Here is an 18220-nt window from a genome sequence, read left to right on the forward strand (position 1 = left end):
AGGAAAAATATATTATCTATAATACAGAAAGGATATATAGCCTGCAAATAAATATTTTGGAATAAGAACCAGCTACCCAATCTTCAGTGCAAAATGAAAATAGAGGGTCTTTTGTTCAAAGAGCATATGAGGCCCAGCAGCTGCTGAGCCCCACTCCCACTAGTTGCTTCATCAAGAGGCAGAAGTCTAGCCAGATATCTTCCCTTCCTATTGGCTTTCTGCTATCACCCACATTGGAGAAGGGAGACAACCTCCAAGAGATTTTGCACCCAAGCATGGGCAAGAGGCTCTATCTACCCAGTCTCCCATTGGGTGTGTGTGGCACTGCCAGTCCAGGGCAAGATACTCTGGGTGCATACTGATATTAACAACCTTCTCTGTGGTTGTGCCCAGAATCCCACTAAAGGTAGAGTGCAACAGTGGTTGTTTTAGTCAGTTTTTTGTTGCTGTGACAAATATCCAAGAAAAACAACTCAGAGAAGGAAAGATTTATTCTGACTCATGGTTTCAGAGGTTTAAGTACATGATTGGGTTCTATTGATTTGGGTCAAAATGAGGAAGAACATCATGGCAAAAAGATGTGGCACAGAAAAGTTACTCAGTTCTTGGCAGCCAGGAAGAAAGAGGAGACCGAGAGAGATAAAGAGGAAGGGAAAGAAACAACCAGGAATAAGAAATATCTTCTGGGACATGCCTCAGTTACCTACTTTCTCCAACCATACCCCACTGCCTACAGTTTTCATCACCTCCCAGTTGTCCATTCAGCTATCAATGAATTAATCCAGTGATGAGGTCAGAGACCTCATGATCCAATCACTTCCCCAAATTTTCACTTCTGGACATTGCTGCATTGGGAACCAGATCTTCAACACATGTCTCTGGGGGACATTTCATATCCAGACCATAAGAGTGATCCTGGGTATGCTGAAAGACAGGGGTATGGTCAGGGCTAAGATACCAGGGAATACAAGAGCTATAGGCCGAGATCTAATCCCAGGAAGGTAAAGAAGTGATAGGAAGCTGGACTACACATGAACTGAGACCCATGCAATCATTCCATCAGACTATACTTTAAAAACAAAAATTCAAAGATTGTGTTATTAAGAATTTCAAGATGGTGACCACAGAACATTAAAGTTCTAAGTGTCAAAATTTCCTGAATATATGACCCCATATGAATGTGCCATTTGAATGCCCATGAAACTGGTCTTTCTTGGAATAGATTGTGAAGTTGCCCATAACTTCACCATATGAGATCTATAAAAAAAGACAAGAAGTGAAGAGGACTGAAGCTGGAGAAGCACCAGCATTTATGGGATGGCAGAAAAGGATCATGTTTGTGGCAAAGGTTATAGTTAATCATAGGACAAGTAAATGAGAAAATACTTGATAAATGATTTCTGACTTGGAAAAGCTTTGCAAGTACAAATAATTTGACCACATATTGTTATGAACATTTTCTTTCACAAACCATTTGTGATATAAGTGATAATTCTTCAGGACCAAGGGTGTGGTTCATATACAGGCTTATCCCTTTGATTATTTTTAAAGTCCACATTGCTTAATTAAAATAATGCATTAAAGAAGCAGTAGGAAATAAAATGGATTAAAAGAAAGAATGGAATTTCCCAGAAATAGACTCATAGTTAACCTAAGTATATAATCCATTTCTCTTCTAGCAACAGTTACATTGCATATAAGGTCACCACTGTCTCTCTGAAACATTCATCAAGCAAGAAAAATGTAATCTCTAAAATCTGTAAAGAATTCCCAATGACTCATTAAAACCTGTTGCAAAGTCAACTGAGAATTTTCTAACTACAAACTAACTTTGAGCAAAGTCTTAGGCCATAAATTCCAGAACATTTGGTGAGAGAACTGACACAGGAATTTGATAAGAGTTTGAGAAATTGGAACTGGTGGGAGAAAAAAGTGATTTTGAAAAAAAGTTGACTTGAAAATGTCTCTGGAGGTGGTTTATGAAGTAGTTAAGAGGATGGGTTTTGGAACAAGCTGCTTAGGTTTGAATCCCAGCTGTGCTACTTCCTGTGTGATTTTGGACAAGATACTCCATCACCAGGTGCCAGAGTTAGAGTGGTAAACAACTCCTAGGGTTGTTATGACATTAAGTTACTGAATGTTTGTAAAACATTTAGTTCTATACTTAGCATATAGAAAGTACTAGATAAGCATCTGTTAAATGAAAATTGTGAAAACTACTCCTGTAACCAAAACACCTCTGGAGTTTCTACTTGGTAGTTTTCACAAGCTCAGAGGAGAGAGTTCGGGGAAGAAAACAATCTCTTATTTTCTTTTTCCCTTTAGGCTCTCATCCTATACTCAGAGTACTACATTCTCTTTCTCTCTCTCTCTCTCTCTCTCTAAAAATCTTTATTCAAAAAAGTATCTTAGGATGCAAGTATAGCATTTCCTGGATATTTTCTTAAAAATAATTGTATCGAGTCTTTTGGTGTGTATTTATGGTTATTTTCCCACTTAAGATTGGTATCAATGTTTTCTTTCATGTGAGAACATTAAACATAAGCATATGAAATAATAAAATGCAGAGATTTAATGTTATTGCAATAATCCTGGTACTTTGGGGTAAAAATATAAAGAATTTCAATGAGAAGTGTTAGACCATAACATACAGAGCAATGCAGATTGAATTCCCATATACTAGGCAAGTGCTCTGCCACTGAGCTGCACTCTCAAACCGCTAGCTAGCCCTTTTGAGAAGTCAAATTTGACTCATTTGGGAGTTCACCACCACGTATGAGTAAAAGTTCTGTACCCATAAACCAGGGAACCTGCAATTCAAACGAACATGAATTCCTTTGTATTTATCCTATTGCTTCCTATGGTTTCCAGGAATGCAGGCTTTCTTTTAACTTTCTAGCTTAAATTTCATTACTTTGTTTCTTCTTGCTATTAGAGTTTTCTACATTATTTTAGAAAAGAGTTTCTATGTAACAACAACGGTGTTCGGTTTCTTCTGTCTCTGACACACAGAACTAATTCCCATGGTCCAAATGGGCAGCCGACTTTGCTGTCTGTCTTGAGACCACTCCCAGTGTGCATCACGCGGGAGGAGATAGGGGGCGCTTCATTCGTCTGCCAAGCCACTTTGTGCGGAAATCCTTCTGTCTTCTGTGAGCACGTTTCTTTATAGGTAGTCTCTCTCTTTATCTTGTTACCTATGAGTTTTGCACCCACCACTTCCCCAGCGTGATCTGACTTACTCTTCTGTCATTTTACCCTTCTCCAACAGAATAACCTTTCCTCCACTTTGGAGTCAGAGTAATTGAATTTAAGATCCCTTAACAGCTCCTTGTCACTTACAAACACCATTCACCTGTGCTCGCCTTCCTCGTGAGAGCTGCAGCAGCGGTTTTTTCCCGCCCTTCTCTTGTGACAAATGACAAAAACCTCAAGCCCCAGTGCGTTGTCCCTGTACGACCTTAGAACAAAAAGCTGCGTCTTGTGGAGGCGACGTTGGAGGAGCCCCATCCCCGCCCACCCTTGCTTCTCCCCTCCCCGACTGTGAGTTCACGCTGGTGTAAGACGCAAACGCTAACTACTCCCTCTAGCCTCCCGACTTCCTTCTGGGCGCCTAATAAAAACCAGGGAAGTTTAATCATTCCGCAGCGAGCCTCGTCGGTGTCACTGGGCATGCTCAGTCGCTGGCTGCCTCAGCTGGGCTTCCCGGAGCGCGGGCTGGGCAGAGCGGCCCCAGAGCCTGAGTGACCCGCGCGCACCCTGCAGTTCCCCACCCGGGCGCCCGGCCCGCGGAGAACCGAGTCCTTCCGGAACCCCCAACTTTGCGACAAGTTCGGAGCGGCCTTCTGGGGGAGACATGCAAATGATGACCAGGAACGTTTTACTAGATATGGAACTGGAGGAGGACGACGACGAGGATGGAGATATCGGTGAGTGGGGGGCTCTTGGCGTCCTTGCCAGAAAGCCCGAGCCCACGCGGGGAGAAGTTCAGGCCTGCGCCCGGGCGCCGCAGTCCTCTGGGAGATGGGCCGGGACCCTCGGCCTCGGGAAGGGGTGGAGGGAACCCGCAGCCCCCTGCCGCCTCGGGGCTCAGCTCTCCTGCGGGCCCGAGCGGCGGGGAGAACAGCCTCCCTACGCGAAAGGGACGCAGCCCCTGAAAAGTCACTGCGTATAGAGGACGCCTCCACGCGCGGAAGTCTTGACTCAGAGGCAACTTTTGGGTCATTTCCTGCGCCTCCAAAAAGGCTAGAGATTGCGGAGAGCCGGGGCGCGGCGGCAAGCCCTAGGCGGGGTTCGGGGAGCCGGCCCGGCTTTGGAGAGCTGGCTCTGACCCTTTGGAATCCAGTTTAAAGTGAAAGCGAACCAGCAGTTAGGGGAGGGAGTGTTGGGGAGGGGCAGCGCGGGAAGTGATTTGCGGCTGCCGAGAGCCGGCCGGGATCCCTTTTCCCTCTGCTGACACTGCTGGGGCGGAAGGGAACCTGGGAGAAATCCCGCAGGCAATGAACACCGCAGGGCATTTCCCACAGGACCAGAGGGGGATCTGGAGCTTGGGAGCAGTCTTGGAGTGCTACATTCCAACTTTGTAGTGATAGACTGAAACGAGGGAGAGCTGTTAAGCAAAAAAGCAAACAAAAGGGGTGGGAGGAGGTGGGGAAGGAGAAAGGAATCAGGTCTCCAAAGAAAGCACTGTCAGGAAGGATGATAGATTGGTTTCTTACAGGAGACTGAAATTAAATTACCATGCCCGTCTGTTCTGGCGACTTCTGCTCAATCTTCTGGATACCAAATCAGTTTTAAAACTGAACAGTTCCATCTCATGTTCTAAAACCTTGTTTGTCGCTAATAGCTTTAAAATTAACTTATTTTTTGGGGGGTGGGTGGGTGTGGCTTTTCTTCCTTTTACATTTTAGGCACAAATCATTTAAAACAAGAATTTGGTAACTTCCTGGTTACCAGCCCGAGAAGGGGTGGGGGAGAGAGGTAATAGAGGGGGCTATGCTCCATGACTTAGCTTTACATTTCATTCACATGAGAACATATGTATCAGGTATTCATCTTTACAGAGGGCGCAAATAATATGAGATTTTTCTCCCTACTGTAAGAGAGAAAACTGATGCTCATAGGCTGATCTGCCCAGCTTCTTACACTTTCATACCCACATTTTCTGACTTGCAAGACCTGTGCAAATTAATGCTCTTTCCATCTGGTCACTCTGGCAGACAGATAATGAATGCTGCTAATATTTAGCAAGATTACTTAAATGATGCCATAAAAAATAAATCACGAGCAAAATTTTAAAAGTTGCAAAAAAATTAATACTATTTATTTTGTAGGAAATTATTCTTGTCTGTTATGATAAGGCCTTAATATACATCATGTGTATACATCGATATATCATCAGTATACATCATGTGTATATTGAGTATTTTAAGTAAATGAGTAAACCTAAATGGAAATTGGAGTAAGCAAGAGGCTCTGAGTTTTGTTTGTTTTGCTGTGCCATCAATGGATCTGAACTTAGAAAGCAAAACTAATTTGGTTTGTTTCCCTGATAAGGCATCATAAAATTCATCTTAAGTGCATGGCAATAAGCTCTTTTTATTTTTAATTACACATAATTCATGCTTATTTCATCGAATCAAACAGTGTAGCTATTAGCTAACTGTTTCTATCCTTCTTTATCCCACCCTCCAGAAACTCTTCAGATTAATACTTCACTGTGTATAGTAGTCAATGTAGATCGAGGAACAAACTGAAACGGGGTTTAGCAATTTTTTAAAATGATTTCTTTTTTGCAGTAAGGATTGAGCTCAGGGCCTTGGACATACTAGGCCATGGTACACAAGCACTCTACCCCCGAGCTACATCTCCACACGTTTTTGTTTTGAGACAGGTCTGGCCAAGTTGCCCAGGTGAACGTGCCATCTTCTGCATTAGCCTCTAGTGGCTCAGAGGCGTGCCTCAGTGTCTGCTTTTACTGTTTTAATTGGCATCACTTTGATTACCTTCAGCTGGAACTTCCCCTAACTTTGCTGAACAACTGTTTCCTCTTTCCCTGAAGAGTCTTCCTGTGCTTTGAATTTTATAAATGCTTTAGTGCTTGGTGTCCATTTGTATGGACTGTCTTCTATGAGAATGGTTTCAAAGCATTGTCAGTTGCAATGAGTGCACATCTCTCCCTCTTGGCATTCTCTCCCTCTTTGAAATCTGACCTGGCACTTCTTTATTTAAAAGTCCGACTGCTCCCTCTTTCTTTCTCTTGCTTCCATGCTTTACCTCACCTGAAATCTTTGCTTTCTTTAGGTTTTCTCATTCAGTGATGATTCCCCTTTCCTTCCTTCTCCCTCTTTTTCTCTCCTATCCTCTGTTCTTCCCTGATCTCCCCCACTCCTTTTTTCTTTTTTGTGGTACTTGGGATTGAACCCAGGGATGCTCTACCACTGAGCTACATCCCCAGAACTTTTTATTTTTTAGGCTGGCCTTGAACTTGGTATCCTCCTGCCCCAGCCATCCAAGTAGCTGGGATTACAAGTGTGCTGTACTGTATCCTGCTGCAGTGATTTTTATACCAGAAAGTATTTTATGGCAGTTGAAAGTTAGGCCTTTATAAAATAAGAAGCCCTTTTAAAGGCTACCAGAAGTATGCTCACAGTGGTGTAGCCTATTACAAAATAATTTTAATTTCCAACTATGAGAGAGGAGACGTTGTTGAAACGAAAACTATAATTTTAACCTCTGCCTCTAGTTTTGTAATGTTAAGGCTGTTGACTAATGTATTTCTTCTAGTACTTGATCATCACTACAAATAGTTGTACAATAGGTTGAAACTTACTAGACTACTGAAGATTTCTGTGAAATTTCTCAAATATTTTATAAATCAGCAGAAGAGTTATTTTGATATAAATTTCTTAGTATAACATCTGACATTATTATGATCATCCACAAGAGACAGAAAGAAAACTATTTTACCTACATACCATCCCTGATTGTATCAGAGATATTTTACTTAGATACAAGGAAGTGTGTCCTCTAGTAGATATAGGGGCTTTTTAGCAGTGAATTCTGCTTTCCCTTGAAGCACAGTGCTCACGTGTCAGGGTTGTCTCTTTATTTGATATAAACCTTTCTGGAGAATCAAACATGGTGTCTTTCACCATGGGGTCTTTTCCTTGTTTGATTAAATCATGGCCACCAGAAATTATGCCTAAAAGATTTGTTAATGAAGCAGCCTGTTGGTATGGAGCATTTTTGCAAAAGGCCTTATTTCTAAATTAGCTTCAACAATGAACCACAAAAGTTAGATCTAGGCAATAGTAGCGGAAAATACATGTTTTGTAGCCGTTTTTGCATAGAGACCATATGTCATTGCAAATCCTTGGGAGGTGGGTTGTGTGCCACCCTGCCTGATGTGCAGGAGAGTGTCCTTGGCTGCTTGGTTTCCACTGCTTCTACCACTTGTAATTGGTGATTTGATTCAACATTCTTCCTATTGACATAAAAAGTACCAGGAACATTTTTTATGCCAGTGCCACAGTCTCTGGCTGGGCACAAATCACGAGCCTCCACACAGCTTGTAGATTCAAACAGCAATTCTTTATTCCCGAACTCACACCGGCCGTCTACAAACACGTTCTGGGGAAATCCACGTTCTCTGCCCAAATCCACTTCTCCCAAAATATACTACTCTGCCCAAATCCACTCCGCATGGGCCACACCGCGTGGGCTTCTGTCTCCCAAAATATACAGTCTGACCCTAAGAACTCAAGAGGAACTCAGCAGCAGGATACGCCCTATTCTAAAGGGGAACACCCTAATCTCCTATTATGCTAAACTGCCCTATTCTAAAGGGGGAACACCCTAAACACGGATCCTGCCCTGGTCCTTGAGCAAGGTCACCTTTCAGAAGTCCTTCCACTAGACAGCATGGGAGTAAGCTGGCAAGGAATTTGTCATACCTACTTGGCTGATGGCTCCCAGCATGCCAGCATATAGAAATTAGACTTAGTATGCTGTTTTGTTTCTTGCATTCTCTATGATTCAGACTTTGCTGAGGGAGGAAAAATGGTTCCTTGGAACCCAACATTTGTAGTATGTGCCATTATTGAAATATGCACCAAATTGTGGGAGGAAGATGGGAGAGCTTCACAGAAGTCAAGGTATTGAAGGTGCAGAAGCTCTGAGTTGCCTGTGGTGGGGAAGGGAGCAGACATCACACTGGGAAAGCAGACAGGGGCTTCACATTGCAGAATTTAACACATGGTTTAATGATTAGGGATTTTATCATATACCTCATTTGGCAGCTTCAGAAAGATTTTAAGGAAAGAATGGATAGAATCAAATTTGCTTTTGGAAGGATCTTGGAATGTGGAAAGCATGTTAGAAAGTGGACTGTTGGAATAAGGCTTTCCAGCAGTTGGATTTAGAAATGTGTACAGCGGCCACAAGAATACAGAGGAATGGGTCTGAGAGCTTTATGAAAGAGGCAGCTTCCGTGAGTACTTGGTTCTTTTCTGCAAGCTGTGAGAGCACAGGGTAACTCCAGGGTAACACCAGAGCTGAGTGAGTGGAGAGGAGTTCTTCCTCTTGTTCCAACAAGTCTTCTAATTTACTCCCTTGTTTTGGCTCAGACTCTTCCCTTAATCGGCAGTTTCAGCCTCACTTCTTCTCTTTCTCAGCATCTCCTCTGTCTAAACCTGTGACAAACCCAGAAAGTTATTACTTTGGGCTAAAGAGCCCAAAGTGCCCACCAATGAATTCTCACATTCCTTATTTCTTGGTTCTATGAAATTAGAATTCATCTTGTATTTTGTCTTTATTGTCATTATCTTTGAATTCATTGTCTCCACAACTAGAGTGAAAATTTCTTGGTGACTGGGTCTAGTTCACTTGGGTCTTCTAGAGATCTTGTGGAATATCCCAAATGTTGTAGACATTCCTTTGATATAATTTTTTTAAAAGTTTCTCTGCCTTACTCTCCTCTTAAATATAAGCTCCTGAATACAGATGCCGTGAGTTTCCAGTTGTTTCCCTAAAGATACCAAATAATTTTTGAAGGAATGAATGATTTACTCTTTTAAAATAATTTGTTTAGCACAGTGCTTAGTGGTTTTATAGCCCCAGTAGAATTCTGTCATTCTGTGGCTCTTTGAGATATGCTCAGTTATCTGTTGGAAAATGTTGAGTGTACACATTATACCAGGCACTCTGCTGGGTTCCAGGGTCCCTGTCCTCTGGTATCTCACTATCTAGGAAGGAGACAGATAAGGGAATAGCAATTGCAGCAATCTATGATTAGTGATATAATCAAGGTGTGTGCAGGAGAAAGCATGGTACCAAGTGGTACCAAGGTGAAAGCCTGTGTCTTACTTAGGAAAATCCAAGACAGCTCTACAAAGGTGATACCTGAACCAACCTTAGAGGGGTGCAGAGGCAGGTGAGGTAATGGGGATATAAAAACAGAACATCCTGAGTATTCCTAAAGACATGATGAGATCATTTCCCCCCAAATAAACTGTGATACTGTCCTCACCTTATGCACTGTGACAAGGGGATGTTATATGCATTTCATATATATTTACTTTTTCTATCAAAGAGATAACAGTTAAAAAACAAAACAAAGGCAGCTATCCTGAGAGTCTTTCTTTTTCAGAGCAGTGAGTTTTGGCTCTTTTTCATTAACATTTTGTTATTTTCCTTTTTAAATCCACGTCATGATCTATATTCCATGTTCTAACTTTTGAGTCAAATAATCACTTTCCAAAAGTTTCCTCAGTTATGCGATTCATTGTTCTTTAAATGTGACAATCTGTTTAAAAAAAAAAGAGTTACCCACACACCCTGTTTTCTCAAGGGGTTGCAATAGTCATGTATGTTGGTCACTCTCCAGTTTTATTTTTTTTTTCCTTTTTAGAAACCAATAACTTTAGGCAAGCTCCTATGGAGATTTGCGTTAGAGATATAATTTTAATTCTGACATTAATGAGGGGCATAATGAAGAATTAAGAATCCCACAACGTAGTCTTATAGGAAGGAATTGAACTATAGCAGACTAGATTAAAACAATTACATTTTAATAAAAGTTTCCACCCTGGCTAGTACTTAAGGTTTTCTCCTGTATTCTAGCTGATTTAGTATATCCCAACTCAAAGCTATAGTCTTGAAGGGAGGTGTGATATTCCATGGCAGTAATATCAATAATGTATAGATGTGCAGTACAACATTTGTTATGGATCTATGTTTTAGATTTTCCTGGATTCTTTGTATGTCATATGACTGAAGCCTGATCTGCTTTAGATAGATTACATTTAGGGCTGAGTCTCTGCAAAAATGGCTAGTTTGAAAACAAAAACCATTATTTCCAATTGCCTTTACCCAAAGAGATGTACTGCTGAACTGATCGGCAAATATTATGTCAAGAGAAAGATTATGGGAATTTAATGCAATCAAATGTTTGTTTTATGTGCTTATCATTATTTTTATTTATTTATTTATTTTTTTGTAGTACTGGTATTGAACCAAGAGATCCATATATCCTGGGCAAGCACTCTACCATTCAACAATACCCCCAGCTCCTATTATTTTTATTTTATTTTATTTTTTTTGCCTTTTTCTTTAGTTTTATCTTTTTAGTACTGTGCCTAAAATTCATTAGCATTCATTCCAAGAAGCAATCAGTTTGAAGAATACAGAATGAATATGTCAACAATAGAATATTTTGGACATGGACCAAGGAGCAATTCAGATACTGTTCAGCCAAAACATATCAGATGGAGCGTTTGTGTAGAAGACAAGTTGAAGGGTTAATAGGCAACTTTCTCTGCCATGGTATTTATTATTGCCCTGGCTACATATCTGAATACTAATTGACAGATCTTGCTGGAGGAAGTTATTCAGCAGCCAAAAATACAAATGAAAGGAAATATATTCTTTTGTGAAGTCCAGATGTTGCTTTTATATTTAATGCTTTCATTCTAGGACATTGAAATTCTCTTTCCCACATTATTTTACAATACAAATACTCGAAATTGGGGGGGGGAAGGGATATTGGTCTTTAAAATTTTCTTTTCTGCATTTATTTTTACTTTGGCAGAACTTTCGACCCAGGTCAAAGTCATGTAAATAGATGTTCTTTTACAAAGAGCAATTAAGCAAATTAAAGGCTTGTTTATAAAGCTTGTTTTATAGAAACTAAGACTGTGTTTCCATAATTGAATTTTTTGTTTCTCCAGATCGTTCTAGCTAGATGTTTAAAAAATTATTTTTGGCTTTACCAAGAAAAAACGATGGCTGAATTTTTCTGTGGCATCACGTAGACACAAACTTAAGCTTTTTTTTCTTCCCAATTTGTGGTGTTTAAGAAAAATTATTCTAAACAAAAATATAGAACATAATCAGACCCTTAATATCATTTTTAAAATTTTGTTATTTGTGATTTGAATTAATTGCATTTATTTGTTGTATCATTTTATTTCTTCCTCCTATTACTTAGTAAATGAGTCCTGAATGTTTCAGTGTTTCAACTGTGTAAAACATGATACTGCAGGTTGTAGTGACACAGGCCTACAGTTCCAGCTATTCTGGGAGGCTGAGACAGGAGGAGGATCACAAATTGAAGGCCAGCATGGGTAATTTAGTGAGGTTCTGTCTCAAAGAATAAGAGGGTTGGGTAAGTAGCCTAATGATAGAGCAGTTCCCTAGAATGTGTGGGCCTTTGGGTTGAATTCCCAGTACCATTAAAAACAAAACAACAACAAAATAACCATTTTCCAAAACAGCTGTTATTTTCTAAGAGATACTAATAGTCAAGAAATAGGAAGAAAAATGAGCTTATGAAAGTAATTGGCTGCTGTTTTTGGGTGGTAAGGAGGGAAATGCAGTCAGACCACCTGAGTTTATGGTCAGTTAGTGCCTTGTGCTGTGTCCCCTAGGATCTGTCACCTAAGGCAAGCTCCTCAGCCTCTCTGAGCCCTGTGTGGTTGCTGGGAGGGGATGTAAGGGGGTATGTACAGTATTGAGTGGGAAGGGGCCTTTCACTCAGACTTGTATGATTGGCAGTTACAATATCGCTGTCTTGGTAAATTCTTTTTCTTTAAAAGCAGACATGGGAACTGCTGCTCTTAACCTCTGAGATCATTAAGTCCTTTCCCTTCAACCATGGTGGTCTCTTTTGTGTTGCTCTATATCACGTTATGCACCTGGGAACTGCTCAATAAGTATCAGGTCAAGGACATTTGGGATGATGACTTTGCTGCAGAATTTTTTTTTTTTTTTTAAGGAATTGAAGAATAATAGCATGTGGTTTTGCCAAGAGATAATTGCTCTCTCTCTCTGTGTTTTCTTATAATCCGACGGTTCTTCAGAGAGACTGATGGTGTTCTCCAAATTCCAGAAAAAGTATTTCAGGAATAATCTTTGTCAGGGAATCTTAGCAAAAGGCCCTAGAGGATGACACAGGAGGCTCCTAATAAATGGCTCAGAAATGTGGGGATTGTAGTTCCCTTGGTGGTCCCTGTAGCTTGCCTATTCTTCCAATTGCTGTCTGGTGAGACTCTCAATAAAGTGTGCATGCTACTGTGTGTCAGCATGTCATTGTATGCATAAGAAGTGAGGAAGGAGACATTTCAGCGAGTGAATAGTTTTTATTACAGATTGAGCCTTTAGACTCAGAGGAGAACACTCTACTAACAATGAGATTCTTGGTTGGACTATGTGATTGGGTTGTTAGTACTGGAATTGTGGAAACATGGAGGAGTTCAGTATTCAATGGAGGAAGGGCAGACAGGCAGCACATGAGAGAAGGGATCCTCAGTCTGATGTTTAAAACCTGTTTTGAGGACTGGGGATGTGGCTCAAGCGTAGCGCTCTCGCCTGGCATGCGTGTAGCCCGGGTTCGATCCCAGCACCACATAGACACACAAAGATGTTGTGTCCGCCGAAAACAAAAAAATAAATATTAAAAATTCTCTTTCTCTCTCTCTCTTTCAGAAAAAATTAATAAATAAAACCTGTTTGAGCTCTTTGTCTTTCCACTCACTACCCAATTTCCCAGCTTTCTACCCCCATGTATGCATACCTGTCCATTTCAGTCCTTCTGTCTTTGAATCCTCTCTAGACTTAGAGGTTATCTTGCATCTCTGAAAAAGGACCTTCTCAGCCACCTTGTCATCCCTGCACAGTCTCAGAGGGCTGTGGGGGTACCTTAGGGATCTATGTGCACTTGGATCTGGAAGGGAGACAGAGAAAATAGGCCACAGACTGGAAAAGACTGACTCTCCTCCCTTCCAAAACTCTGGGTAAATGTACGTATTTGAGATCAAACAAAGGTGATCCTTCCTCAAGGTTTGGATTTGAAGATGAAAGCCTAGATTATAGTTCATTATACTTATTCTGGAGATTAAAAGAAGATGATGACTCTTCTCTATGTTGAAAGATCATGTCTGCCATCTGTTATCAATATAGATAGCCTCTCCTTCATTTGACTAAGGGAGTGGACTGGCATCCTGTCCTACTTTGATATCTGTGGTGAGGAAGAAAAGGGTCACTGTGCTGACCTGTGGCCTTTTAATATACCCATGTCAGCACCTTGTCCTGCTGCATGGTTGATCATCATTCTCCTAAGGGTCCTTTATCTTGTTTCTGCCCTGAGAATTTCATCTGACAGCGTAGCCTGGTTCTGACAGATAAGGAGATCTGTCAGAATGTGACTTCACATTCTGGCCCATACATTCACCAGGTGTATGATCCTGAGTGACCAACATGACTTTTCTCTTCTTTGTAAAATAGGGCTAATATTAGAACCTATTTCATAGTATGTTTGTGTCAGATGAATAATATCATTTAAAACTCTTACTTTGCAGGATTGTGGTGCTTGATACACTGAAAGCCCTCTGTAATTATAAACTAATGTTACTAATATTATAGGTATCTGTTTTTACTTATGTCCTAATCCAGTCTTACTCTTTTTATTTGAAACTTCATCTTTCTCCAAGTCTGTATCTTATACTTGTAACTTGTTTTGTCTTTTTATTTTTCATCTCATACTGTATCTTGAGGACAACCATGAGAGTGGTATCATGACTGGTTCATAGAAGGTGCTCAATAAATTTTTGTTGAATGGGTGAAAGATACTGATTATTGAAGAGCTCTGAGATATGACTGGAAAGATCGGTCTCTGGATGTTGATCCACTTTTGGGCATATTCTTATAACTTGGCCTCCTATCAGAAAATGTACTAGAGATAATAATGCACAAGAGGAAATGATCTTACAGAATTGCTGTAAGACTTACTACATTAATATACACAACATATGAGGGATGGTTCCTGGCCCATAGTGGACAAGTCAGTAATAGTCACAGTCATTATAAAACAAAGAAAATATGGAAAAATATAAGTGACTGGGGTAATTTAAATGAAATAAGATTTTCTAGTAGATGCATTTCATAACAGAATTACATCACTTTGAATATATAATTTTAGTATGAAAGGTAAGAGAATATAGTACCAACATTCATAATGGAGTATCAAATGATGCAAACTTTATACTAAATAAAATGGATAAGAAATAAGCCCATTTCTTTATTTGCAAATTTAAAAATTTAAAGTATCTTATATTAAGTTCTAAATAATAGTGTTCTTGATTTTGATCATATTAACCATTAATAAGGGCATACTTATTTATAGTTTTATACTACCTCTAATGATGGGTTAATTTAAAAGGAAAAAAATTACCAAAGTGTTTAATTTGCCATGTTGACTGAGGATTACTGAAAAGTTTGAGGTCAGATCAAACGTCTTAAAAGAGATGAGTATGATACCGGGCAAAAATGATAAAACTTAAGACACGAATATACAAATAAATTATTATCCTTGTAGTTTCAATTGTTTTGAATTTAATGACATAACAAGTGAAGTGATCTTTCTACCTGGTTTGCAAAACAGGCATGTGAAATTGTGCTTCTCATTTCATATACTGGAAAGGTCGGGTGGTGTAGTCTGTGTCCAGTTGTTAGAGCTTAAACAGTGACAGCCCTTTCAACATTAGGCCAAAGAAAAGTTTAGACATTCCATTCCATTTGAGGGAATGAGAGCACAGAGAAAGTAGACTGTGTTTTTTTTCCCCCCAAATAGAGTTCAAGATTATTTGCTTTTTATTTAAGTCACTTATAACTTTTCAAAAAAGCCAAAATTCCATCCTTCAGTTATAGCACTTGAAATTGAAGTTCTTGTCATCCACTAGATTTCAGCCTCTGTGCCATCCGGAAGATTGCCAGATCATCTCATGTTTCCTGCCTCCATTTAAATTTAAGCCATATTTAGTGCCCACTGGTACATGCTTCTATAACAGGCTCATTGCAACTTACAAATCAAAGAGGCGACATGAACATTTCCAGACAGGCCTTTCATGGTTCTAAGGGTAAGCAAACACAGAAGAGGCTTTTTAGCAATAGGATAATCATGGTTTTCCTGAGAATTACAGATACCTAAACTGTGGCTAGTGGCTTGTTTTATATTTTAAGATATTTATTTTGAAGTGTTCAATCACAATCTTGACTAACTTATTTGTGTTTAAAAAAAAACCAAACAAACCCCAAAACCTCCCTCTGAGAACTGACTGTAGATTGCTAGCCCTGAGTAGCCTTCACAAATCAGTCTCACTGCTTCGCTTTTTTTTTTTTTTTTAAAGTTATATGTATAGAGATTTCATTTACCTTAGAGCACTGGATTGATCTCAACTAATGATCTGTATAAATTCAGACTAAAAATGCTTAACTTTTTATTATTTTTTTTACTGAAGATCTCCTGCAGGTTGTGTGCTTTTTAAGGTTTCTGGTCTTTATCTACACAGCAATGGATAAAGAGGATCCCATCATAGGTGGAGCTTAAAAACCAAAGTGCATGCAGAATTCTTTTCATTTACCTAATGACAATTCAGTGCCTTCTATGTGCTAGGCATTGTGGTAGGTACTAGGAATTAAACAAGAAACAAAATAGAACTGGCCCCTGTCCTCAAAGAGTAGGCAGACTGGCAGTGAAGAAACATACTAACCAAGTACCAGCAAATTATATTTAAAGATTGTTAGGAATGGAATGACTAAACCAAGGTAGTTTGCTAAGAGCAAAACTTGGGTGTATACAAAACCTTCTCTAGGGGAAGGCCCTCACTGGGGGATGGCTAACAAGTTCAGCTGTTGTTTTCATAATTTAAAAACAACATGGCCTTAGATTATCATCTTTTAAAAGCAGGTCTGTGAGAAGGCCCAAGACATACATCAGGTAAATATGTAAAGCACATACTTTCAGGCTTACCAATCCTGTTGTACTGGGGGAATTCACCATAAGGAGACACTATTTTTATTGATTTCTACAGCTGTTAATGCACCTAGTAGAGTAGTACTGTTGCTCATGGTCTTATGCCCCTTTATTCCTTGGGAGGTTGGCTACAGTGAGAGCACTGGATTGGAGAGCATCAAAATCTGGTCGGTTGCCCTCAGTTTGCTTCATTCTCTTTGCAGTTCAATTCAGCATGATCCTCTCTCCTTTAACTAAAGGAGAAAGTGCTGAGAGCTTCCATCTCAGCAGTTCTGGGTAATTTCCCTGAGTGGACAGAAGAGGAGGAGGGAAGAGAGATGGAGCAAATACCGCTGTTCTGGGGCTCCACCTTTTCCTCTCCTGACCTCAGAGAGTCAGGAAACTAGAAGAGAATGAGTCCTCTAGATTCTCAGCCAGGAACTGGTTCTCTGCTCCTCCTACCCTGCTTGCTGGGGGATGTGACTCATTCTGGAGGAGGAGTGACTGGGAGTTACAACCAAGCCCCTGGAGCATGTATCCGAATGCCTGTAAAAGCCCCACAGGTGACTCTAGTAGATATGCTCCTTTCAAGGTTATTCCCCTTGAGAAATCCTGCCTCTGGAGAATCACTACCTAGAATTTCACCCACTCCTCATCCCGCTCAGTATCCAAAATAGAATAATATGGAAGATGCAAATTAAAGCTTGTTTTGTTTTCAGTTCACAGGACAGAAGGAAATGGATTCAAATTCTGTTTTCATTTACTATACAAAAATTCCATTACTACTTTTTTTTTTCCCCTGTTGGAATCTTTCATACATGACTGGAGTCCAACAAACAATCCAACTGTATTATTCAATTTATTTTTATATTCACTACATATGATTCCTTCCAAACTGGGAATTTTTTTCTTCATCAATGCCATTGAGATCAAGTGCAAGAGGTACCACCATTACCTTTTGCCACACTTTTGTCTAGACCCTCTATTCCTAATGTTTATTTAATCCAGTGGAATTTTTGTTAACACTTTAATATTTTACATACAGTAAAATAAATGACTGATTGTTGAGTCTGGTAAGTTATGACTGGGGTTTAACTACTGCCCCAAATAGGGTGGAGTTTGTTTCCAGAAACCTATTCCCCTTTGTCAGTCTCTCTCCTTTCAATTCAGGTGAGCATTTTAATGACTGCTACTATAAACTGGTTTTGCCCATTCTTGAACTTCATATGAACAAAATCATATAGAATGTAATCTTGTGTGCCTGTCTTCTTTGGCTTAGTATGATATTTACCTATGGTGGATATCTATAATCCTCCAGTATATTTGTACTTTAAGAATATCTGGAAAAAGTATTTTAACTCATGTCTTAAAGTATTACATTTTTGGAGGTAGCAGACAAAAATGCTTAACATTTTAATTCTATTTTTAAAGTCAAGGTTTCCTTTTACTTTTTGGTCTTAGTTATTTTTGCAATCCCTTTAGCAGCTCACACAATGCCTTGCCTATAACAGGAAATTAGCAAACGTTTTCTTAAGTTGGGAGGGAATGTGTGAGGAAAATGCACTCAACTCTCATTCGATAGAAATTCAGATTTTAAGTGCCTTGCTGTGACGGAAGCCAAACTGCACTTTCATCCTGAGTATTATTCCATCAGTGCATTTACTGATGAGTGTGACACTGGTCCAGAGAGCACAGCTTGTGGACACTTTCCTTCAGTGTGAGCTGTCAGGTGTACTAATTTATTTTTCCAAAAGGTCAGCTCTCTTCTTGTTGATTTTTTTTTTTTTAAACTGGCAAAAAATATTTTAAACAGATATTATTAGACTCATTTGGTAACTGAAGAGCTCTGAGAACAGAAAAATAAGAGTGACCTATTCAAAATGAAGGAGTGATTCAGTGTTGGTCCTAGATATTAGATTCCAAAATATTTGT

At 39.7% G+C, this 18220-nt stretch overlaps 1 protein-coding gene across 2 annotated transcripts in view; it reads left to right on the top strand.

Annotated features, from left to right (window-relative positions):
- The first annotated feature begins 3591 nt into the window (after positions 1-3591).
- The window catches only part of Ano6 (anoctamin 6), a 191492-nt gene continuing 176863 nt past the window's right edge, over positions 3592-18220 (top strand). Inside the window, exon 1 of one of the 2 annotated variants that reach the window (XM_076854348.1) lies at positions 3592-3929. In XM_076854348.1, coding sequence (XP_076710463.1) covers positions 3857-3929 — 73 coding nt within the window. In that variant the 5' untranslated portion in view covers positions 3592-3856. The remainder of the gene's footprint in view (positions 3930-18220) is intronic. The other variant, XM_076854347.1, reaches the window with a different exon arrangement.

The sequence above is a fragment of the Callospermophilus lateralis genome, chromosome 4 (genome assembly GCF_048772815.1).
Source record: "Callospermophilus lateralis isolate mCalLat2 chromosome 4, mCalLat2.hap1, whole genome shotgun sequence".
NCBI lineage: Eukaryota > Metazoa > Chordata > Mammalia > Rodentia > Sciuridae > Callospermophilus > Callospermophilus lateralis.